General features: G+C 36.2%; 1 protein-coding gene across 2 annotated transcripts in view; it reads right to left on the bottom strand.

Annotated features, from left to right (window-relative positions):
• Positions 1 to 22,532, bottom strand: part of ITGA1 (integrin subunit alpha 1) — a 70,371-nt gene that overhangs the window by 13,738 nt on the left and 34,101 nt on the right. Inside the window, exons 8-21 of one of the 2 annotated variants that reach the window (XR_014939397.1) lie at positions 20,482 to 20,632; positions 18,638 to 18,803; positions 14,458 to 14,531; positions 12,810 to 12,954; positions 10,567 to 10,709; positions 9,064 to 9,207; positions 7,421 to 7,675; positions 6,859 to 6,989; positions 3,736 to 3,899; positions 3,422 to 3,562; positions 2,283 to 2,393; positions 1,293 to 1,378; positions 962 to 1,097; positions 187 to 267 (exon numbers count right to left, since the gene is read on the bottom strand). Coding sequence is in view for 1 of the 2 variants with exons in the window: in XM_015848696.3 (XP_015704182.1) it covers positions 187 to 267; positions 962 to 1,097; positions 1,293 to 1,378; positions 2,283 to 2,393; positions 3,426 to 3,562; positions 3,736 to 3,899; positions 6,859 to 6,989; positions 7,421 to 7,675; positions 9,064 to 9,207; positions 10,567 to 10,709; positions 12,810 to 12,954; positions 14,458 to 14,531; positions 18,638 to 18,803; positions 20,482 to 20,632 (1,924 nt within the window). In the remaining variant the exon portion in view is untranslated. The remainder of the gene's footprint in view (positions 1 to 186; positions 268 to 961; positions 1,098 to 1,292; positions 1,379 to 2,282; positions 2,394 to 3,421; positions 3,563 to 3,735; positions 3,900 to 6,858; positions 6,990 to 7,420; positions 7,676 to 9,063; positions 9,208 to 10,566; positions 10,710 to 12,809; positions 12,955 to 14,457; positions 14,532 to 18,637; positions 18,804 to 20,481; positions 20,633 to 22,532) is intronic. The other variant, XM_015848696.3, reaches the window with a different exon arrangement.

Genomic DNA, 22,532 nt, shown 5'->3' with positions numbered 1-22,532 from the left:
CGGGTGTCCCATCCCTGGAGGTGCTCGAGGCCAGGCTGGATGGGGCCCAAGGCAGCCTGAACTGGTGGGGGGCAGCTCTGCTTAGAGCGGGGGGATTGGAACTAGATGATCTGAAAAATCCCTTCCAACCCAAACCATTCTATGATGATTCTATGACATCAGTGTACTTTCTATCAGTATATTTACCTCTTCTTCAGGTTTTAAAAATGGGTATCCCACTTTACAGGTGATGTTGTGATTAGACTCACAACTATCTTTCTGTATATCCTAAATAAAGGAGAAAGTGAAATCATTATCATGCACAAACTCTTTAAATTCTGACTAAGCATATGTTTTCAAGGGCTGCTCCAAAATTAAAGGTTCTTATTTTATTATGTTGGCCCATAGTGCGTGGGTGGGATGGAAGTAGAGTTTGAACTTTCCTGCCAATATTCCATTGCATTTTGTTGCTGTGTGACAAATGGCAGCAGAGGGGCATGCAGAAACACATCTGCTTTGGAGATGCTATCTGAGGCTGTATTAAGGAAGGCACTAATCTGCTAAACTACAAAGAGAGTGCTTCTAAGCCAAAGGAGTATACTGGAGTGACAGGAGACATTCTGACAAATAATGAGGCATTTCTGCATAGATAGGTATATATTATACATATATTACCTACGTATTCAGATAGATATGATGTGGTGATTGATGGTTCTGGCATTTATCTGGGATGTGTCTGCTTACTATCAAATTGGTACTGTGAAACCTGTCAGCCAATTGCAGATGGTAAAGCAAAGCCAGTTAAAACCAAAATAAATACATCCCTACAGAAGTATAAGCAAGGGTAGTATTTCCAGTGAATCTTTTCCAATCAATCAAGATGATGTTAGAGCAGTGAAATTAAGTCTTAATACAAAGGCTTCTTTAGATCTCTGTAGCAATATAAGTTATGATAAATAAGATAAACGTGAAAAATTCCTACCTCAATGCCAGCAAAAATAATATTTGGAGAATACTGAACCAAAGCTCTGGTATTATAGGCACTGTCTTTTTTGTTCTTGATAGAGAGTTGGATGGTGAACCTGTCATTGCGTGACTTGACAATGAATGGAGAAGAGCTGTAAAATAAAGTATGATTGTTGGACATCTAAACTTTTGAATATTCTAAAGAATAAAAAGAAATATTTTTTACTATATATTGTTTCTGTTCCGGAAATCATGGCACAGCATTAACTTATCATACTAAAGATTTTATATTATACATTCAAATTTTGTACAGTTATCAAATAATACAATAAACCCAGTGTAGTTACCTGTCTCCAGCTATGCTTGCTTTTACATTCAGAACAAGATCTGAAATGCATTTATTTTTGGCTCCACAATCTTTTGTGAAAGGAATCTGCAACAATAGTATTTTTATTCTCAATTTTATTATAATGATTATTAAAATCAAATACTTGCATTTTAAATCTTCATCTAATTTTATATAAGATCTCCTGTCAGACATTCAAAAAAGTATTCCCTAATATTGAACAGTTTAACATGCTTGGAGAAGAGAAGGCTCTGGGGAGACTTCATTGCAGCATTCCAGTACATGAAGGGAGCTAATAAACAGGACTTTTAAGGTGATCTGATAGTGATAAGACCAGGGGAAATGGCTTTAAACTAAAAGAAGTAAATCTATTTTATATGTTAGGAAGAAATTCTTCACTGTGAGCAGGTGAAGCACTGGAACAGGCTGCTGAGAGAAGCTGTGGGTGCCCCATCCCTGGTGGTGCTCAAGGCCAGGCTGGATGGGGCCCTAGGCGGCCTTAGTTGGTGGGGGCAGCTCTGCTTTGAGCAGGGGGATTGGATCTAGATGATCTTAAAGATTTCCTCCAACCCAAGCCATTCTTTGAATCTGTGATCTGTCTTTGAAGTGTTGGGTGAAACATATAAGGGCATGATGAGGAAATCTAGGTGATTCATCTAAGTTAGAAAAATAAGCAAAAGGAAAAGCACAAATGATGCCAAGAACCACTAAGATATAAAACTAGTATTTCCCTGCCAAAGAAAAAACAAAAGAAAAGAAAACAAAAAAGACATTACAATTATTCTCTATCTTCATTTACCTCTCAACAGCTTTAAAGCTAGGGATTCCTAGATTGGTTCCCAAACACACTGAACTGAGTTCTCCACATTTAAACTTATTTAAAGGACACAACTACTGGATGGGCTTAAACAATTTCTCTTTCATGTCTTGTGTGGGATATGAGTTTTACCTCAAATATTTTGCTTATTAATACAGAATCTTGCTGACTTACATATTCAGATATTGAATTTGGCAGGTTACTGTCAAGAACAGGCCCACTCTCTGGATCAGAGAAATTGAACTCCAGCAAAACCTTTACAGAGTCCTGAAAATCAGGCTTGTCCTACAAGATAAAGAAAATTAAACTGCTGTTATGGACATTGTCAACCGTTTACGGAGCATTAACACTTTAACTCTCAGTGCACTACATGATGTTATGATGTGTAATACCAGTAACCAAAAATCATGAAACCATGACAGACACTCACTTTGACACCTGAGCTAGTTAAGAAGAAATAAAAGTAAAAAAAGAAGGCTGAGGTAATATTTTTCAGTTACACTGTCACCATCCTTGCTAGAGAAATATTTGAATGCTTGCAATTGACAATAATGCATTTAATATGCTAGTCAATCCTTCTAAATAACAACTAATACTTCTGTGTATGTCATTGTCCTAAAAGGAAAAGGATATCTCAGAAACATAAGCTGGTAGACTTTCCATTTCAGTTGTGTAAAGGATTGGTGAGACAAACAACACTGGTATCATCTTCGCTGAAGTCAAAGTGAGGTTGCTGCTAAGAAACATACTGCATACTCAAGCAAATATTAGCAGCTATTTATCATTAGTTTTGAATTATGCTACAGCTGTGAAGTTGCTAAACATTTAAAATGTGGGGAGCTTGCAATAAACACTCAGTTCACTCTGCACATTAGTTATAATCTGGTCAATTTCATTCTCATAGTCGCTAATTACATTTTGGCTTTTACAGTCAATTAGTATTCTCTATTCCCAAACCTAATTTGGGAGTTTTTGATTACAGTTTTATTAGAAGAAATTGCACCAGTAATCAAATTAAACTTGCAGCCCACGTGCTCCTACAGTTTTGAATGTGCCAAAACTACAACAGTTGCCTGTTTCAACTTAAATGTGTCATGCTCTTTTCTAAGACAGAGCCACACCAGAGACAAATGCAAACAGAGCATTTAAAAAGTAAATAGTTTGCATCTACGTGCATATACAGATATCTAAACAGTAAATGCACTTCTTGCACAGTTTTAGGGTTAATTTTGGTCCAGTTTACAACTAATGTAATACATCAGGTTTACTACAGTATCAACTAGAGAAAAACATAGCCACTTTAAATGATTTACTTGCCAACATGTAGAAGTTATGTTTAATACATTCTGACCCTTTGATAGTTATATTTTTTTGCATTTTCCTCTCATGAGTTTCTGTGAACAAGCTTCGAGATATTTGTCTTTGGGCATCAAGAGTAATCCAGTACTGTAGACCTGCAAAGGAATTAGAGATTAATACTCTCTATGATTTGACCTTCAGACATCCTTTTTTTACACTCTCTTTTTTTAAAAAAAAAGAGAGTTGCATTCAATTTTTTTTTTTTCCAGAAATGAACTAATGTGTTTTTTAACATTTTTGTAACATATCTCAGAGCTTTCCTACTTACTGGATTCAAATATATCTTCCTTTGACTTTAGTCTGGTCTTGAAACAAATGGTGGCGTTTATGCATATTGTTTTTCTTTTGTTTATCTGACAGTTTTGCTGTTGGATATTGATACTTTTGGGCATAAACTGCATAGAAACATTTACTTCAGCCACATCACGAGACCTTAAGAAAAATAAAACAACAACAAAAAAATGTTAGAGAAACGCCTTGAAGATAATATCAGCAACATTATTTTTTATAATTGTTTAGAATGAACATATGAGATTTGTAACTATTCTCTTACTACATATTGACAATAAGCAACATATTAAAGAAAAAATAGTCACAGGGTTTCTCCATAGTGTTGCCTGTACTTGTTTCAGACTGGATACCAGATGAAAAGAAACATCTCAAAAAAAACCCAAACATTTAAGCAACTCTAAAGAGCTGACTGCACTTCAAAAGAGACTGAAGACCCAAACAGATTCTTAAGGGCAAACTCAGGCAAACAAATTATTATACAAAAACAAGAGGGTAGCCTTGTCATTTTTCAATTTGTGAATAGATAAATAGGCTGGGGTTTACTACCATTTTTTTCCCCCACTTTTAAGACCCTCTTGCCCCACTCCCTTGCAATGCTTCTACCTTTGCTCTTTATCTGTTCATTCTTGGCCTCAAGATGGAATACGCCGGTACAGTAAATCAGGAGAAAATGGCAGAATAGCTTTTTTTTTTTTCCTTCCCCAGATTTGTGATTTGACATGACAGTGAAGAAGCAGGTGAACCCCATGCCCAGAAAATATAGGGATGACAAGAGTTATACGAAAGGGTTAGATGGCAGGAAGGAAAAGGGTAGGAGGTATGGCCACCAGCCTGCAGGTCGCAGGTCCTGGGAAGAGCAGCGTGGGCAGCTCTTGCTCTTACTTCCTCCTCATGGTCTTCCCTTGCTAGACAAGCTCTGCCTTTCCTCTTCCCCATCCTGCATGCACCCTGGGTCACTTAAAACAACAAAAGCTTTGATGCAGCTGCATGGTGACCAGACTGAGAAGCAGGTCAAAGTTAAAAAATGAACTAGGAAAATAAAGGGTGAGAGGGGACCGGGTGAGTTTTGTTCCAGTTGGATGAGATCCTGGGCTAGTTCACTGCACGGCTGCACAAACATCTGGGAGGAGAGCCGTGAGCAGTGGGACTGCTGAGCCAGTGCTACTCCAGCCCAAAGAGAAAGCCAAACTCTTCCATATGAAGAAGTATGCTAGTAGCCTCCCATGCATACTCTCATATCTAGCAACAGTATTAATTGAAATTTACATGAAAGAGTTTTAAGAAAAATTTTAGTTTAACTCACACTTATGATGATTATAAGAACTGGCTTAGCACTGCTGACCTGTCCACGGAGCATTTATCACCCTAGACTATACAACTCACAGAGAATAAGTGGAATTTATGTGGCATCCCTGTTCATCAAAAACACATTTCAAGGAACCTTTGGAAAACAGTCTTTTGATGCTCCCACACATAAACTGCTGAATTGAATCCAGAGCTGACAGAACAATAAATTACACTAATATAAATAAACAAAAGCTTCTGTAAGCATTGAAGACTGAACTGGAAGACAGAAAGATTCTTTTGATACTATCAAGACCTAAAATAGATTAGATTATGTGTTGCAACAAAATGGTGACAAACTTACAGAACATAGCAGTTCTCCCTGGGACAAATCTTTACTGTCATAATGTGAATACTGGGTATTCTGTGTTCTACTGTAGAAAACACTGGTTATGGAAGATTCCAGCTTTTATAAGAACAAAGAACTTAGCAGACATTATCCTAGATAAAAGCTGGAAAATGTCACCAAAATTGAAAACAGAAAATATTAATCATGAAATGCTATGATATTAAGTATAACTTCTTATTTTGTTCTTTGTGGGGTAAGGCAAATCATAACTCCTAAAGTCGTAAGCTATATTAATACTAGTAATAGAATCCTGATACTACAAAGATTTTGATGCACTCTTTTCTGTACTGAATGTTGTCCTATTAACTTTGAAGAACACTGAGGGAAGACAATACAACATGGAAAAAGTCAGAGGAGGAATAGTATAACTGAATGTGTTTAAAGAGGATTAAAAGCTTCTGTGATATTCTCCTGTGTTAGGTTGCAAAAGTTAGAAGTCAGGAAAACAGAAGCAGAAAAATGACTTTGCGAGGGAGCCTTCTGTAAGCTGCAAAATGAAATAAATTCTCAGAAAATCTATAGCTTTCAAGTGATTTGTGTTACACTCCAATGTTTAACACAGTTTTGCTAGAAGAAATAGCCAAGAAAGCCAGCAAAGGTGCAGCCTAGTGACACATGGAGCTTTTATAAAGACAAGTCAGCAGATGAATGCGAGGAAATCTGGCAGTTTGAGGATGGTAAGCAAGATCTGACAAACCAGATGGTACATCAGAATGGCAACAGGACAGGGAGCTGGCCTAGGAATTCCCTTGCCAGAGAGAAAATTGTAAAATAGCTTTAAATATTATCTCATTTATTTATATCACTGGCATTTTATCTTCTTTCTTCAATATACATTGCTCATTATTCTGTTGGAATTGTGATCTTTCATCAAAGAAACAAGTTCATTATTCACCTGATAGGTTTTCTTTTCTTTTAATTTTTTTTTTTTAATTTTTTTTTTATTATTTAAGTTTCGTTTGTAGGGAGTCAAACTGGAGTTTAATTAGTATGAGGTCAACCGACTTGCACCATCTTAGCAATTCCCCTACATCTGAACCTATCCTTCAAATTGCTAATAAAACAATATACAGTGTAAAAGAAAATGCTTTCTCCCATCCCCCTTATTTACTTTCTTCCACAAGGGGAATCTGTTTCTATTATGAATATGATCCATGAGGATAGCAATCACCAAATGTGAAGACCCTAGAACATTCTTATATCCATTACTATTATCTAGAATGCTTTATAATACTTCCAGAGACACATGAAAATATGAAGAGTCACATCCAGTGTAAAGTATGAGATAAAACCAGTACAAAATCAATATTCTCAAAACAGTACAAACTGTAGTGCAACCAAGTTATGTAGGTATTGCAAGACAAATGTCTATTTTCTAGCCGGAGAAGCTGCTGTGAATATCCGTACCAGAAGAGGGCAGCCCCACCAAGGCCTCCAATAGTGACATCAATCAGACCGTCATCATTTAAATCCATTTCTCCATGCACAGACTGACCAAAAAATTTCACTTTCTCCCCATCTCCACCGGATGCAATACGCTGTGAAAAGCATTAAGAGATTTATATAGTGCAGATTAATGGATTTCTTAGGAACATGCAACACACATTTGTTGGCAGTTAGATGGCTTTTAAACCCTTTAAATCTATTAAATTTTCTTTACAATACTCCTAAAAAGGTTACCATGGTGACAAATCTGCTATAAATATTCAAAATTACAAATATCTACTTTTCTGGCTGTATAGAATATACCAGGAGTTTTCAAATAAAAATATGCAAATATATCTTCTAACAATATTAGAGTCAAATTTGGTTAAATCAGACTAAGTTTAAAAGTACCGAACATTTTAAAAAAGAAATTACTGTGACAGGTGAAGTCATAATTTGATTCTGTGTTGGAAGTCTTGCAGAAATGAGAATTGTCCTACACAGACTTACAGAAGGTGCCAACCGGTGAAGTTTTATCTCATACCTGTGTATATTTTTTACTGATTGTGTTGCCACGGCCATGATAAATATAAACAGCTCCCCGATGATCATCCTCTAAGGGAGATCCTATTACAATGTCATTATATCCATCAAGGTTGAGGTCCTTCACTGCAGCAATTGCAGTCCCAAAGCGTGCTCCACAAGGTTCATTCTTAAGAACTTTGCAGGTGTCATGTTTTAATGGTGAGCAGCATGTTTGTTTTATAGGTTCAAGACTCATCTGATACTCAAACTTTGTCTGTGAATGGACAGATTTAGAGTTAGTGGATTTCCACAAACATTTTAGTGATGCAGGTTTTAGACCGCTCCTGTACGTAAGATAAACTGGTGAGTTAAATGAAACATTAATATACCATTTATAATAATTAAGTGCAATGTAGAAACTGATTCTGTAACTATAACTTTGTCTTTAAACAGGGCATGTGAAAGAAAATCGCACTCCCTCATTTCTGCATCTGCTTCCACTAAACTTATGCTTATGCCTTAATTACAGATTTTCAGGAAAACACAGCTTCATAGCAGTGTTTGGATGTTACTGTAAGTATTCAACTTGATTCTCAACATAGCAGAAAGATTTCTTTCCAAGTCAGTCTCTTAATTTGAGAAATAAGCCAAGTTTCAGAGGAATCACAGATGGCAATACTATTATTCCAAAACAAAATAATGCATTTCTCCAACATAGATTGAATTCTGTCCCCAGCACACACAAACTCCGTGCCCTCACACATGTACATTTCTGGCCAACGGGGCCCCGTGTGCATGAATCCTAGACCAAAACCACACATACAGCATGATATGTATCCAGTCTTCTCAAGAGATTAGCTTTAAGAGCTTAATGATGACTAAAAACAAACTGTTGCTGCACCTCCTTTGTCTGAAGATGGATAAAAGTAACAACGGGAAAAACAAATTTCTAACACTCACAATTAGAGGACACTGAATTCTTGTTTTCTAGCCAATGTTATTCACCATCAATGTTTTGTTGGCAGTACACGTAGAAACTGGAAGAGCTATTCATTAAAATAGATCCAGTCTATTCAGGCCCCTTTCCTGCCATGGCATTTTAGGAGATCATTATTTCTAGGACCTATTGTGGTATCTTTTATAACAATATGCAGTAATGTTGGACTAAACATCCCAGTTATACATAGAAACTGGGAAGGAGGGATTAATCAATTGAATAAAATTAAGTGTATCTGAGGTACTCCTTAATCTAGTTGTGATGCATTAAGAATCTCTTGCAAGTGTGAGAATTAGATGTAGGTTGAGGAGTCACAAAAGCATCGGTACAGACACTTTTAGGATGGATAAGCTCTACTTCTCCCTAATGTGTGACAGAAGAAAGAAAATATGAAGGGAAAATTAACCTCATAAATTTCTATCTATGTCTTGTTGCAGTTTAGAGGATACTGTTTATCTATACAAAATACTCTACTAGAGCAAAAGTGAAAAACAAAAGTTTAAGAAGAAGGTATTTAAAAACAGTAGTACACTCTCTGTTATCAGCGTGTTTCTCTGTTTTTCAACACACTGTTCTTCCCAGTTCAAGTTAACATATTTCTTTAGCTAGAAAATGAAAACAGAAAGGAACACAGTCTATTCCTGGTCAACAAATATAATCCTTACCTTGTTCAGAGCATACACATACACTTTCCCTTGTTCCTCTTTTTCAGTTCCCATATATGTAGGAGCTCCAACAAGGAGAAGGTCTGTAAATGAGTCTCTGTTAATATCAATTGTGGTAATAACACCACCAAAGTATGAGCCAATCTGCAGGAACATAAAGTTATAAATGAGAGTTACAGTAAGCAGCATCCTGCAACAACTCCAATTCCAAAACCTATTATACAGCTGTTTACAACAAAGCTATACGTCACCATTATGAAGACATTTTCTTTACTATCTAGAAGACCCTTTTGGTCAGTTTGCCTGAGAAGCTTATTTTCTGCTTTAATGTTCCTTGTTAGATTTTTTATTATTCACCCCAAACTGCTGGGCTTGAAATGGACAGATGGAGCCTCTTATTTGCTAAGAAGACTGGCAGCTTTCAGAGAGCGAGTTTGAATAAAACTGTCCTGGGGAAGCTAGTCACAACAGTAGTAAATAGAAAGAGGGAAACTGATGGTCTTAGGCTTGACAAGGGAAAAAAGTGGGATCACAGAATGATTTGGATTGCAGAGGACCTTAAAGATCACACAGTTCCAACCTCCAGCTGTGAGCAGGAGTGCCACCCATGAGATCAGATTGCCGAGGAAACCATCCAAATTGTCTTTGTCTCCTGAATGCAGCTTATTTCAGTGCCTCATCACCTTCTGAGTCAAAAAGCTCCTCCCAATATCTAATTTAATCTCCTCTCTACTTTAAAACCATTCTCCTCCCTTCTACCTATTTCCAAAGTGATATGTATGAATGTGTCACTTCCAACTATGAAGACCAGGCACAAGTTGTGGGATGAATCTAACATTATAGCTAAGCTAGACACCCTGTAGATATTGGCCTCAGATGGGCCATATCACTCAAACCTTAAAAATACCTGCTGTTCTTCATTGACTTTAAAAGTCTCCAAGACTGATTAGCTGAGATGCAGATGCCAGCTGCAGAAGATGAAAATCAAATAACCTGATTTGTCCTGATCAAAAATTGTACTGTAGCCTAGAGAGACTAGAGTCAGCAGGTCTTTCAACTTGTTTAAGCATGCTACCTTCTCTAATTACATACTTACATGTTATTTTTTTTCCTGGAGGAAGAGCTGCTACTCAATATAATGATAAACTATGATATATTCTGTGCTATACCAACTGAATCTCCCTCACAGAATATTGCTTATCACATCTGTTTCTTGACAATAACATCTTTTCCAGGAAGTGGATAAAAAATCGGCAGTCCAGAGATAGCTATAATTACTTTTACATCAGCAAAGGTTTATCCCATATACAGTAGATTTTGAAGGGTCTGCTACACAATAGATTGAAGCATTTACCTAACTTCTGTTTCTGATCTTGTAATCTTTCTGATTATAACTTACAGTTCTATTTGGTTCTTCTGCAACCGAGTTTTCTCATCTGAAATCATTATTCCCTTTTGTCCTGCTATCTTCATCTCATATATTAATCACGAATGCATACTTACTTGTTCTCCTTTTAACCTCTGAAGTACTTGCACCTCTCTTCCTTCCATTTTATAAATGATGACTTGACCAGTATGATTGTATCGTGGCTGCCCTGCTATGTACAGCACACCTCCAGGTGTCAATGCTGAATTTACAGTATAGCCTACAAAGCAGAAAGGAATTCATGATGCAATAGACACAGAATGCATCAGAAATACTTGCTGTGATTCAGAGGTTTTCAAAGACCTAGCTCTACAAGCAGATGTTTCCTCTTAATTATACTAAAGAACAACACCAGAGTCAAATCAAAGGGCTGAAGGTGAATTTGTCTACAGGCTCAGAGTCATGAGCACCAGCGTGTCATCAAACTTGTTCACAGGCTGGTAGTCTAAATTCCGCAGAATTTTTATAATGTGGTTTGCTATCCTCAGGTAGTATAAGAAGATGATGGTACAAGGGAAATAACCTGCAAATTGAATTATTATAATAGAATCATAGTATGGCCTGTGTTGAAAAGGACCACAGAGAACATCTAGTTTCAACACCCCTGCTATGTTTAGGGTCACTGACCACCAGCCCAGGCTGCCCAGAGCCTCATCCAGCCTGGCCTCGAATGCGTCCAGGGATGGGGCATCCACAACTTCCCTGGGCAGCCTGTACCAGTGCGTCACCACACTCTGTGTGAAAAACTTCCGCCAAATATCTAACATAAATTTCCCAGATCGATCATAGTTTAAAACCATTCCCCCTTGTCTTATAGCTATCTACCCAGCACCAGAGGTGCTCCAGCACTCTGATAATCTCAGTGGCCCTTCTTTGGACCCATTCCAAGAGCTCTGTATCTTCTTGTGCTAGGGACCCCAGGCCTGGATGGGGATCTAGTCCATCTTTCTAGCAAAAAAAGATGAGGCTTCACAACAGCTGAGTAGAGGTCGACAATCACCTCCCTTTTTCTGCTGGCCACTCCTTTTTTAATGCAGCCCAGGATACTGTTAGCCTTCTGGGCTGCAAGCACACACTGCTGGCTCATGTCCAGCTTCTTATACACCAGGACCCCCAAGTCCTTTTCTCCAGGGCTGCTCTCAAGAAGATCTTCCCCCAGTCTGTATTAATACCTGAGATTGCCCCAGCCCAAGTGCAGCACCTTGCATTTGGCCTTGTTGAATCTCATAAGGTTTTCATGGGCCCACTTCCCCAGCCTGTCCAGGTCCCTCTGGATGGCTTCCTGTCCCTCCAGTGTATAAACTACACCACTCTGCTTAGTGTCATCTCCAAACTTGCTGAGAGTGCATTCAATGCCATAGTCAATGTCACTGATAAAGATGTTGAACACTGACCACTGAGGGACACCACTTGTGACAGGCCTCCACCCAGGCATAAAACCACTGATCACAATAGCTGGTTGAAAAGAACAGTAATCACTGGCTGTCAAAATGATAGTGTCCTGGTCTGATTTTGAAACCATTTTGAACCTACCTCTGTTTAGTATTCATGACAGTTTAACAACTTGAGTGAAGACTAATAAAATTTTTGGATAAATAAAAATTGTAGTAAAACTGCAAGTATTCTGGCGAATAGGCCTGAATTGGAATTATTAAAAAAAAATAATAATAAAAAAATAATGGAAATCTGCAAATAAGGAAAAAATATGTTTAGGAGAAAAGATCAAATGATTCTTTTGGTGACTTTTCATTACTGAAGTTTTAGATGAAATGAAAGAAGGCAAGAGAGCAAGAAGAAACAGGAGGTGCAGAAAGAAGAACCCAGAGGAGTGAACAAGGCAATGGAGATACCTTTTGGTAGAAATGTCTGAAGGAAAAACAATAGCTTGTCAATATACAATACATTATTATAAGGAGGATGGTGGTAAGCTCTTGATATTGTCCACCATGTGAAGGAAAACAGCTTAATTTTAAGCAAAAATTCAGATGGAAATTATACAAAGCTTTTTATGAAGGCAGAGAAAAGCTTGAGAAGAGTGCAAAGGGAATCTTTGAGATCTCTGAACATGTTAGAGATCTCTATTAGAGAAAAGTCCAGATACAATTAGGGCTACAAGGATTCAGACTAACTTTTTGGTTGATTGCTTTAAAAAAAACAAAAAACAAAAAACAAAAACAAACAAAAAAAATCATAGAATTGACATGTCTATAAATTATACAATTTCACAGACTCTTAGAATGTAAGATAATAGAGAATATTTGTAAATGAGACTTGTGAGAGTGTTTATTAAAAATGTTACAATATGGGCTAATTTTCTTACCTAGATAGGCCGCCAGAGGTTCAATTTTTTCTGAATGTCTGTCACGAAAAGTGTCATTACTTGGTATTGAAATATCACTGTCCTTCACCATGACCACTGTGCCATTCCAGTCATATGCTCCAACCGCTCCAAGCATAACCCAGTCCTTGTGTAGAGAAAAACAAAAAGCCCATTCTCCATGTGAATCTTTTATAGACTATCATTCATCACAGTGCTTAGCTGAGAAATGCTTTCTGTATGTGCATCAGATTTAGCCCTGCTTTTCTTAAAATACTCTGGCCTCCAAATTAGAGGACATCTCACACTTCTTGATAAAAATACAGGCAATTAAAAACACATTGATCATTCAAGAAAAGTAACAGATTGAAATATAGCTCCTACAAGTTTAGCCCGTCATGATACACAAGATAGAAAGATGAAAGAAATTTAGCAAGACTAGTCAGAAAGTACAGCTAAATGCAGTCCACAGATGAACTTTCAGAAAGTTGAAATGTTCTCTGCTGAACTTGCATTTAAAAAGCTCCTTTTGTCAAGGACAAATGCTTTGCCTGAAGGTATGAATGCCATCTTCTTCATAAAAGAGACATCAGATGCACTGAGTCTGTCAACACAACAAGAACTGAGGACCCATTACTGAAGTAAGGCTCTGATGACAGCAGTTCAGTTTTATGGTAACTTCGATCATACGGTCTACCAAATAGACAACCTTATAAATCTTCCCTAGGCTCTCTATAAGGATAACACCTGCATGTAAGGTGAACTACAGCATTTGAAGGATAATGTACAATTACATAGCACACAGAATGAAAATGAACACAGAGTATTTCTGCAATGAAGTATTTATGTTAAATCCTGATGAAGGTCTGATATTCTTTGTTTTACAAGTGATACCTGGGTTGTAAACGGAGCTGTATAGAAGGTTTTCCTATGTAGGTCAGTTTGTCTTGGGTCACTCAAAATCTGCTCAGTTAAATCTCTTTCATTTTGTGTACTTTTCAACTATCACTACTTTTTCACATCTTTAAAGTGCAACTCTTTCCAGTTCCTTTGATCTCATGTTAAACTTCCATTTAATTTGTGTACATCAAGCATGGGTATTTTCTGATTTTAAAAAATAAATAACATATGAAGGAAGTGATTTCTTCTACTAATAAATATTCCCACAGATTTTGACATTCCATTTCATAAATATTTACCCCTTGAGAATTGAGGTATTCAAAATATTAGTGAGCTAATGATGTGTTATGTTATTAATTATTCAGACCATGTCAGTTACAGAAATATTCATTACATATGTATCTTCGGTCTAAATTTCATCAGTACCATACAATAACAATTTGCATATTAATATTTATAGAGAACAGTTTTACATTTAACATATAATAGAATATTTCCCTGGTAGAAAAAATACTATGGGAGCATTACATTTAGAATTAGTGTGAATAAGACACTTATTTTCCCCCACTGTTTAAAGTCCTTCTTCATGTACATTTTACAAAATACTCGATTATAGGAAATGTGGAAATATCTGACACCCAACAAGTAACAGGGCTGCAGAAAGAATTCTGGAAGCTCATTCAAAATTTGTGACATTACCAACAAAAATCTACTTTGTAAACTAACTTCTCTTTCCAGACAGCTTGTTTACCTGCGAGTAATGAGCACTGAAACCAGCCTGTGACATTTCCATTTCAAATGAGGCTGCTTGCTGATCTGTTGTTGCTATTAAACAAACAAACAAACAAACAAAAAAAGACGTGTAATGCAGATGCTTGCATGATAGCAAAGGATAACATAATTAACAAGACTATTTTGTAAATATAGTTTGCAACAGATTTTTACAATAAATACAGAAATTAAGATTTGCATTAAATGCTACCATTAAGTGAAAGAAACCACTTCTATTTTAAGATCATGTTTCAGATCTTGTCCAACTAAGACTTCTGGTCTAAAACTGAGATTTGACCTCAAGTTGATGTTAAATATGTTTGGAATGTTTGATTAATATGCTTAAGCCATTTTCCACTTGAGCTAAGTGAACAATAAAACATATCCATGTAACCTCAGCTCCATATCCAAGCAACTAAAAAATTGTAGGCAGCTGGTGGAACTTTAAATGAAAAACATTTGATGTTTGTATGAACCTTTGTTAAAAACAACATAGGAAAATCTCAACCATCCAAGATTCATAAGTGTTAGGGAAAGGCTTGGGAACAATAATCCTTCCCAGAAATTCAAATGAAAATGTTTCTATTTCTCTTCAGTGACCGAGTAAAAAAGCTCTCGTGATTTAGTAGTACTGTCAACATCTTTTCAGGTAATCACATGCTACGTACTAAACTGGTGGGCCTTCAGCAGGGTGCTATATGCTCAGGTACATAAGCATCACAAGTAAGTTAACTATATTCTGCATATTGATTCCTCCTTGAGAGCATGACATGGCTACAGGCATCAGAAAGGAACTATGATCTGTGTTTTGAGGCTTGTCCAGGAAGAACTGATAATTTGCTACCAGCTGAGCACTGAGGCAAACCTCAAACAGAGTGAATGAGACTGAGACATAGCTAGCTATGGCTGCACAAATTTCAGGCATCAGGACTACTAAATAATACTGAACTTCTGCTACTCAGCAGCTAAACCACAAAGACTGCTCACTTGTGTATGTCTTTGCTAATTGCTGGGATTTATGACTAGCCACAGTAAGCAGACGTGATCTCAAACACAAAATGTTCAGCATACAAACATGGGCCAGCATGTTTCACAAGATGTAGCTGCTTTGCTAAGTCTGAGAATAATTTGGTTCTTTTTGATAAAAAATATTTTCAAGTGACAGCATTAATCATGCAACAAAGGATGCTCATTAATGGGCTGAGAAAGACAGGACTCATAGCTTCAGGCAGAAGACAATACCAGTACTGTCAGTAAGTGCACTTCTGAATTTTGCTTAGATAATGGCCCCCACTCTAACTTTCCACTGTGTTTCAAACTGCCAAGCATCTAATAAAGGATGTTTTGTGAAAAAACATTTGTGCCTGCCTACAGATTGGATAAAACATAAAAATGCTGTTAAAATGAGAAGTACATGCCATGAGACACAGAGGCATATGAAAAAGATTATGTGTAAAAGTCCACTGGCTGTCAAGTGTGAGTTTTTGTTGGATTTCCTTACACAACTCTTTCCAAATTTTCCTCTGCAGTATTTTTAAAGACAAAGAAAACAAAATGAAAATAAGAAATCTACAAGAGGAAAAATATCAAATGTACTTCTACATCAGTTGAAGGCTGTTTAGATTAAGACTTTCAGCACTTTCAGATACAGAATTTCATGAATCAAGTTTCCTCTAACCTCCACATTATGTACAAAAATAAATTCAGCTACACTGTATAGGGTTAATTCAACTTCCATAATGCACACACCCAGTGAACTACATTGTCCCAAGGAAGCTGTGAGGGAAAGAATTAATCTGTTGTGAGGGAAAGAATTAATCTGCTTTTCTTCCCTTCCACCACAATGAATCCATAGACAGATTTGCAAATCCAGAATAGTTCCTGCAATACTCTACAAAGTGAGAAACCATGCCTAAACTATCAACATGCCTTAGTCTTACTAACTCATAGAAACTCTTAATGACTGACTCTCCATCACATTTTTGTATAAAGCTATTATCTCATTTCAGTTTTCACCCTAATTTGCCTTGAAGACAGTGGAAGCAATTTTTGAATGTTCCACAGGTAGAGGAAGTTTCATTTCACTGGGGCCTTATATGGAAATCTTGGAACAGACTGAAGTCATAGTGAAGATTTGGAATTCAAGGAGTACTTTGGGTGTGGTGAAGTTATCTAGAACTCTTACAGGTTGAAAGAAATAAGAAATAATTTTTTCAACCTTTTTTTTTTTTTTTTTTTTTGGATACAGCCAAGTCCATCTGAAACAAAATTTGAAAATAATGTAAAAATATATCAAAACACAAGAATACTAATAGTTTGTAAGTTTATCCTGAATACAATGTTGTAATATTCAAGAAACAGATATTTGCCTCTGCATATTTTGCAGAAGATTAAAACTGAATTCAAGGAGTACTGCAGAACTTGCTGATACCTAGAAGAGGTGTAATATGCTGAAATTGTCACGTTACCAAAGAAGATCTATTTACCATATAAACATATAAAAATATAATTTTTAAAAATTTTTTTTAATATAAAAATATAAATATTTTACAATTTATTAAATATAATTATTATAAATGAATTACTAATTTAATTACTAATGCCAGTGGAGGGGCTAGAGCCTGATAAAGAAAGCGTTCTCTCATCAGCAGAAAGTTGAGGCCAGCACAGTTAATTCTGCTCTTTGCATTGTCTGGGGTTCTGTGTGGTAGCCAGGCACTACCTAATGGCTACTGACTGCTGAACAGGACTAGGTGGAGCACAACAAAATGACACTGTCTCTTCTGGTTACATCTGGTTGTTCAGAGGGTTGTATTATACTGTGAATCCTTGAATCTTAGTACTCCAAATGTACTGATGTCCAGTACTTCGTGTGTTCTTGCATCTTATATCCTTCATCCTGCCATGGGCTAATAAAAGCAGTTTATTACATTTTTCATTAAAACTTCATCATATATGATAGGGGTGATTAACAGATTTCATTCTAATAATTAGATACATTGTTTTTTCTCATGTCTCAAAAACTCATGGAGAAGTTTTCAGCTTCCCTTTGAAAATCTGTTTTGTAACTGAAAGTGTATTCTTCCTATCAAACGTAAACTTAACAAAAGAGCTCCTATTCCCTGAACTTTAAAGTACTTAGTAAATTTCAGTAAGCTAAACTTACATCTTCAAAGAGATTAAATTTGCCTCAAGTAAATGGGTTTTATAAGTGAGGAAATAAAATCCTTCAGAAAGTGAAAAGATAGGAATATACAAAATGGAAAAAAAAATATTTAGTAGCAATCAACTGAAGAAAGAAATGCTTAACTCACACTAAACAATACACTAAAAAAATACTTAAATGTCTAAGAAACATTAGCTCAAAGAGCTTTAAAATAATCTCTCATATTTGTATTTTTTTCTTGACATTCAACTCAATATTATCTTTTGTTCCAGCTATAAACTACACAAATTCTAGCTACTTGAAAACCGGAATGTTGAAAAAAATAAGCCCAAACAGATGGATGTTGTTTTTGCATGACACTAAGCCCTTCCGAGTTGGTCACTGTAGTTTATATCAAATAAATTTATAACTAATAAATAACTGTACTTGAAACATAGTTGGCTGGTGTTGCCTAATTTGGATGGAGAACGTGAGGAGACATTAGGAGGTGAATTTTCTCTGCTAAAATCTGACAATCACAAACATATCAAAAGGAAAAAAATATATCTTGCCAACTTTATACACCAAATTCACATTAACTTGTACAGCAAACTAATACACTGTAGTTAATAACTAACCATAAAGAGAATTTAAAGGCAAAGGCAGACAAACACATGATCTTGGGGCAGTCTAGGACATGCTCTTGCAACACTTTTACATAAGGGAAAGCAAGTTCAAGTTCAGCCAGGGGTAAAATGGTAATGGTAACTATAGTGACCCTTCTTACCCTTTTAGGCTACTGTCTCCATCTGCTCTTATCCATCTGAACATAATTCAAACTATTATCTATGTTTTTGATGTGTACTGTAAAATATCTTTATGATCAGCTAAAAAAACAGTTGCATAATGTATTTTATGCAGCATAGTACACTGCAAAGGACGATAAAAGCAAGTGGTCTTATGTTTGCTTCAGCAGAAATGCAGGCATAAAGTAAAATTTTAAATAATGTCCTACCTTCAAGGGCAAATATTCTCTCTCCAAGTGCTTCAACAATAGTTACAAGAGCCAATTCATCTGAGACATTGAAGAAATGCTTTTCAGTAGGCTTACTGGCAATTGATTTTATTTCCTCTACAAATTTCTCAGTACTTAAATTCCCTCTGCTGTAGCTGCCAAGAATCTAAAGAGAATTAAAACAACAACAACAATAACAAAAAAGAGTCAAGGTTATGTTTTAAATCCTATTTTTAAAAGGCACCTTTGATGAAGGTTGTCAGAAAGTATTGGAAAATCATATCTAACCCTCATTGTTCTATTAAAACCTCCCTCAGATTTATAGCCTTCATTGATTAAAAGCCATTATTTTGAACAGAACTGTATGAGAGCCCACTTTTTTTCTTTTTATATGCAAGCATCATAATAGTAAGCAAAGCAACTGTATGCTGTAATATTTATTATCCTCAACTGCTGCTTTCATACTTTCTTCACAAAATTATTAGAATTTGTCAAACTAGACCTTGATTTAGAAAACAAACAAACACCCTGTCTCAGGCAGAATATATAATTGAACTGATTTCTAAATATGTACCACCAGTTTGTGCCCCAACACATATACAAGCAATTAAGGAGATACTTATTTAGGCACAGGATAGTTGTTTTTTTTTTGTCACATATAACTTTGTCCTGTAAGTACGTCATGACTAGTTGCTTTCAGTATAATGGTACAAGACTTCAGATTTGGCTAATAGTTTCAGTACTGCTGCTGTAAAAACTTAGGATGCCTCAGAAAAAAAGGGCTCATTTTTCCAATTCCCTGACCAGTGCTTATTTTTCATGGGAGAAATATATATATACGCATATATATATATATCTGTACACTTTCTAGCTTTGAGAGGGTAACCCCAAACACATTTCAATGTTCTAGCATTCCTGGACATCGAAGACATTCAAATTTGGTTTTAGACAGGGATTTTAGCTGAAAATTACTGCATAATCAGCAAGGACATTTTTCTTCAGTGCTCTCTAGCTTTATAAATGCTTTTTGTCATACGGTACCAATGCATCTACTGGTCATTCTTTAAGATATGAAGGAGAAATGAAAAATCTGCACTTCATCAGTTTTCAATATTTCAGATCATTTAGTCAGTACTCAGAACCAGAAAGTATTATAAGAAAGGTTGTTCTTACTAAGAAAATAAAAATAAATGAGAGTCAGGGACAGAGACAACTCAAAGTATCTTAAAAGTTAATAAGAAAAAACAGATGATTCCAGTATAGAATACACACTATAGCAGAGGTTACACCAAATTTATCATTAATTTTTCTGCACCACCCTTCATGAGGTAGCTTCTATCATATTCATTCTCTCATCCAGCTACTGAGATTGCTCAATGTGAAAATGATAACTTTAGTACCCCAGAACACAGTGCAGCCATAACACACCTTTGCTCTTGGTTTTTGTTTCTAAGTGGATAGCGTGTCTACACAAACTGTTCTGAGACTGGAACTAATCCACTCTGTTCACTTTTAAGAAGAAAGATTATATTTTATACTGCCCCTCAAACTCTCTCTTTTATCTTCACAGAAAACCCAAGCCAAAACAACATTAAAAAAAGAAACAACCAAACCAAACCCTGTCACATAGTTTTTGTTTTTTTTTTTCCCTACATGCTTTAAAATCAGAAAACAAATGTAAAATGTTATTTTAGCTTCTTCTTTCTTTCTTTTTTTAATTTTTATTTTTTAAATCTCTGAAATAATAATATTTCCATCAAGATTCTGTGACATGAACTTTTTAGACAGATGTTTGAAATGTCTGAACGTTTTTCAGACTCCTACTTTTTTTTTTTCCCACTTACAGCAATTGCAAATCTCTGAATGTTTTCATCTTCACACTTATCAATCACTTCTTGTAATCTATAGTTGTCATGTGATTCCCCATCAGTCACAATAACCATTACTTTTTGTACTCCTCTTCGTGCACCGTGAGCCTCAGTAAATGCCTCTTCCCTAGAGGGTTTGGAAAAAGGTGAAATCAACATTTAGCACATGCACCATTTTTGTTTAGTCAACTCTGATATAAAATACTTTACATTAACTAGAACAGTGGAAAAAAAAAAAAAAGAAATAAAAATTAACCAGGAATAAATACAAACAAGACCAATTGGAATTTAGATGACAGTTTGCAGTCAGAGTTTCACAAGGATTCTTTCAACTGTGCCAGAAGAAAAGCACAGTGTTGGTTGGTGAATAATTAATTTCCTAACTGATTAAACTGTCACCTTAAAGCAGTTTTGGCAGCACAAAAAACCAACCAAACAACAACAACAAAAAACATAACATCAATCAACATTCTTCCCCCAAAACCTACAACTGAAAAAATCTGTTTCCACACTACAAGCGCACTTTGAGTGGCCAGAAGTATTTCTTCAGTTGCCAGCATACATCCACAGCAAGACAGGATGTTGTAGATTTTTTTAGATGTTTTGCAGAAGTAGGCTACCAGTGAGTGATGGCAGGCATGGGTGACTCAATGAATACCACAGATGGGGAAAGGGACACTGAGGTTTCAAGAGGTGTTCATGCAGGCTGGGCATGACATGGTTCTGCATGTAACCATAAAAGTAAGGGGTGGATGAGGTTTCTAGAGAGGATGGAAGGAAGCAAGGCTTCCTCTTTTTAGGAAAATATCATCAAATTTAAAGACTGTCCACAAGAATAAAGGCTAAGATTCATCTTGGATGACAACCAAAAATGTAAGTTAGGAGGGACCGTAAGAGCTGAGGAAAGTTGTTGATACTTCCTGTATAAACAAGCCTGCAATTGTTTCTGGTACACAGGGACTTTATAAACCACAGTTTCTCAATATTTGCTAATTGATACTGCATGAACTTTCTTGGGTTCCATTCATTCCGTACTTGCAACTGAGTATTTCTCTAATATTACTCCTGAAAAAGTAACAATGTTGTTGAGTTTAAGACATAGTATCAACAATGAGATAAATAGTTAATCAGGAAGATGTTGCAGATTTAAATCAGAAGAGCCATCTCAGAGTCTGATCACACGGCATGTGCGGGACAACCAGGGTGTCAGGCCTAGTCAGCATGGAATCATACAAAGTTGGTCCTGCTTGGCCGACTCAGTCTCTTTCTATGACCAGGTGACCCACCTAGGGGATTAAAGCAGGACCAGAGGAGGATCACAAGGATGGAATACCCCTCCTGAGAAGACAGGCTGAAGCAGTTGGAATTCTTCAGTCTTGAGAGCAGAAGGCTCCAGAGGGATATTATTTTATTTTATTTTATTTTATTTTATTTTATTTTATTTTATTTTATTTTATTTTATTTTATTTATCAGAGAGTATAGTAGTAGGACAGGGTAGAACGGTTTTAAACCAAAAAAGGACAAATTTTGATTAAATGTTTGGAAGTAATTCTTCACTGTGAGTGGTGAACTGCTGGATGGAACAGGCTGCCCAGAGAAGCTTTGATGCCTCACCACTAGAAGTATTGAAGGCCAGGCTGAATTTAGCTTTGGACAACATGATCTAGAGAAAGGCACCCCTGACCAAGGCAAGGATGTTGGAATTAGATAGTCTTTAAAGACCCCAAATCATTCTAAGCTTCACTGAATTTTTAATTTCCCAGTGCTCTAGAACATATAAAGACTTCTGACCTAAAATTTCTAGACTTGCTGACAAATGTGGACTTTAATCCCACAATAATCTTAAACTCAGAAGAAAGAAATTAATACTAAAAATTCCATCATTTCCCCTGAAAAACTTGATTTCATCTATCCCTCTGCATACACAGTTCCTACCTAACCTAATGTGGACATCCAAGCTAAGCAAAGTTGCCTTTGCTTAGGACTACAAACTTATTCCATGTATTTTCTTTTTCTCATTTCCTCC

The sequence above is a fragment of the Coturnix japonica genome, chromosome Z (genome assembly GCF_054131305.1).
Source record: "Coturnix japonica strain WE chromosome Z, WE-NBRP24, whole genome shotgun sequence".
NCBI lineage: Eukaryota > Metazoa > Chordata > Aves > Galliformes > Phasianidae > Coturnix > Coturnix japonica.
This window is presented reverse-complemented; position numbering and strand designations above follow the sequence as displayed.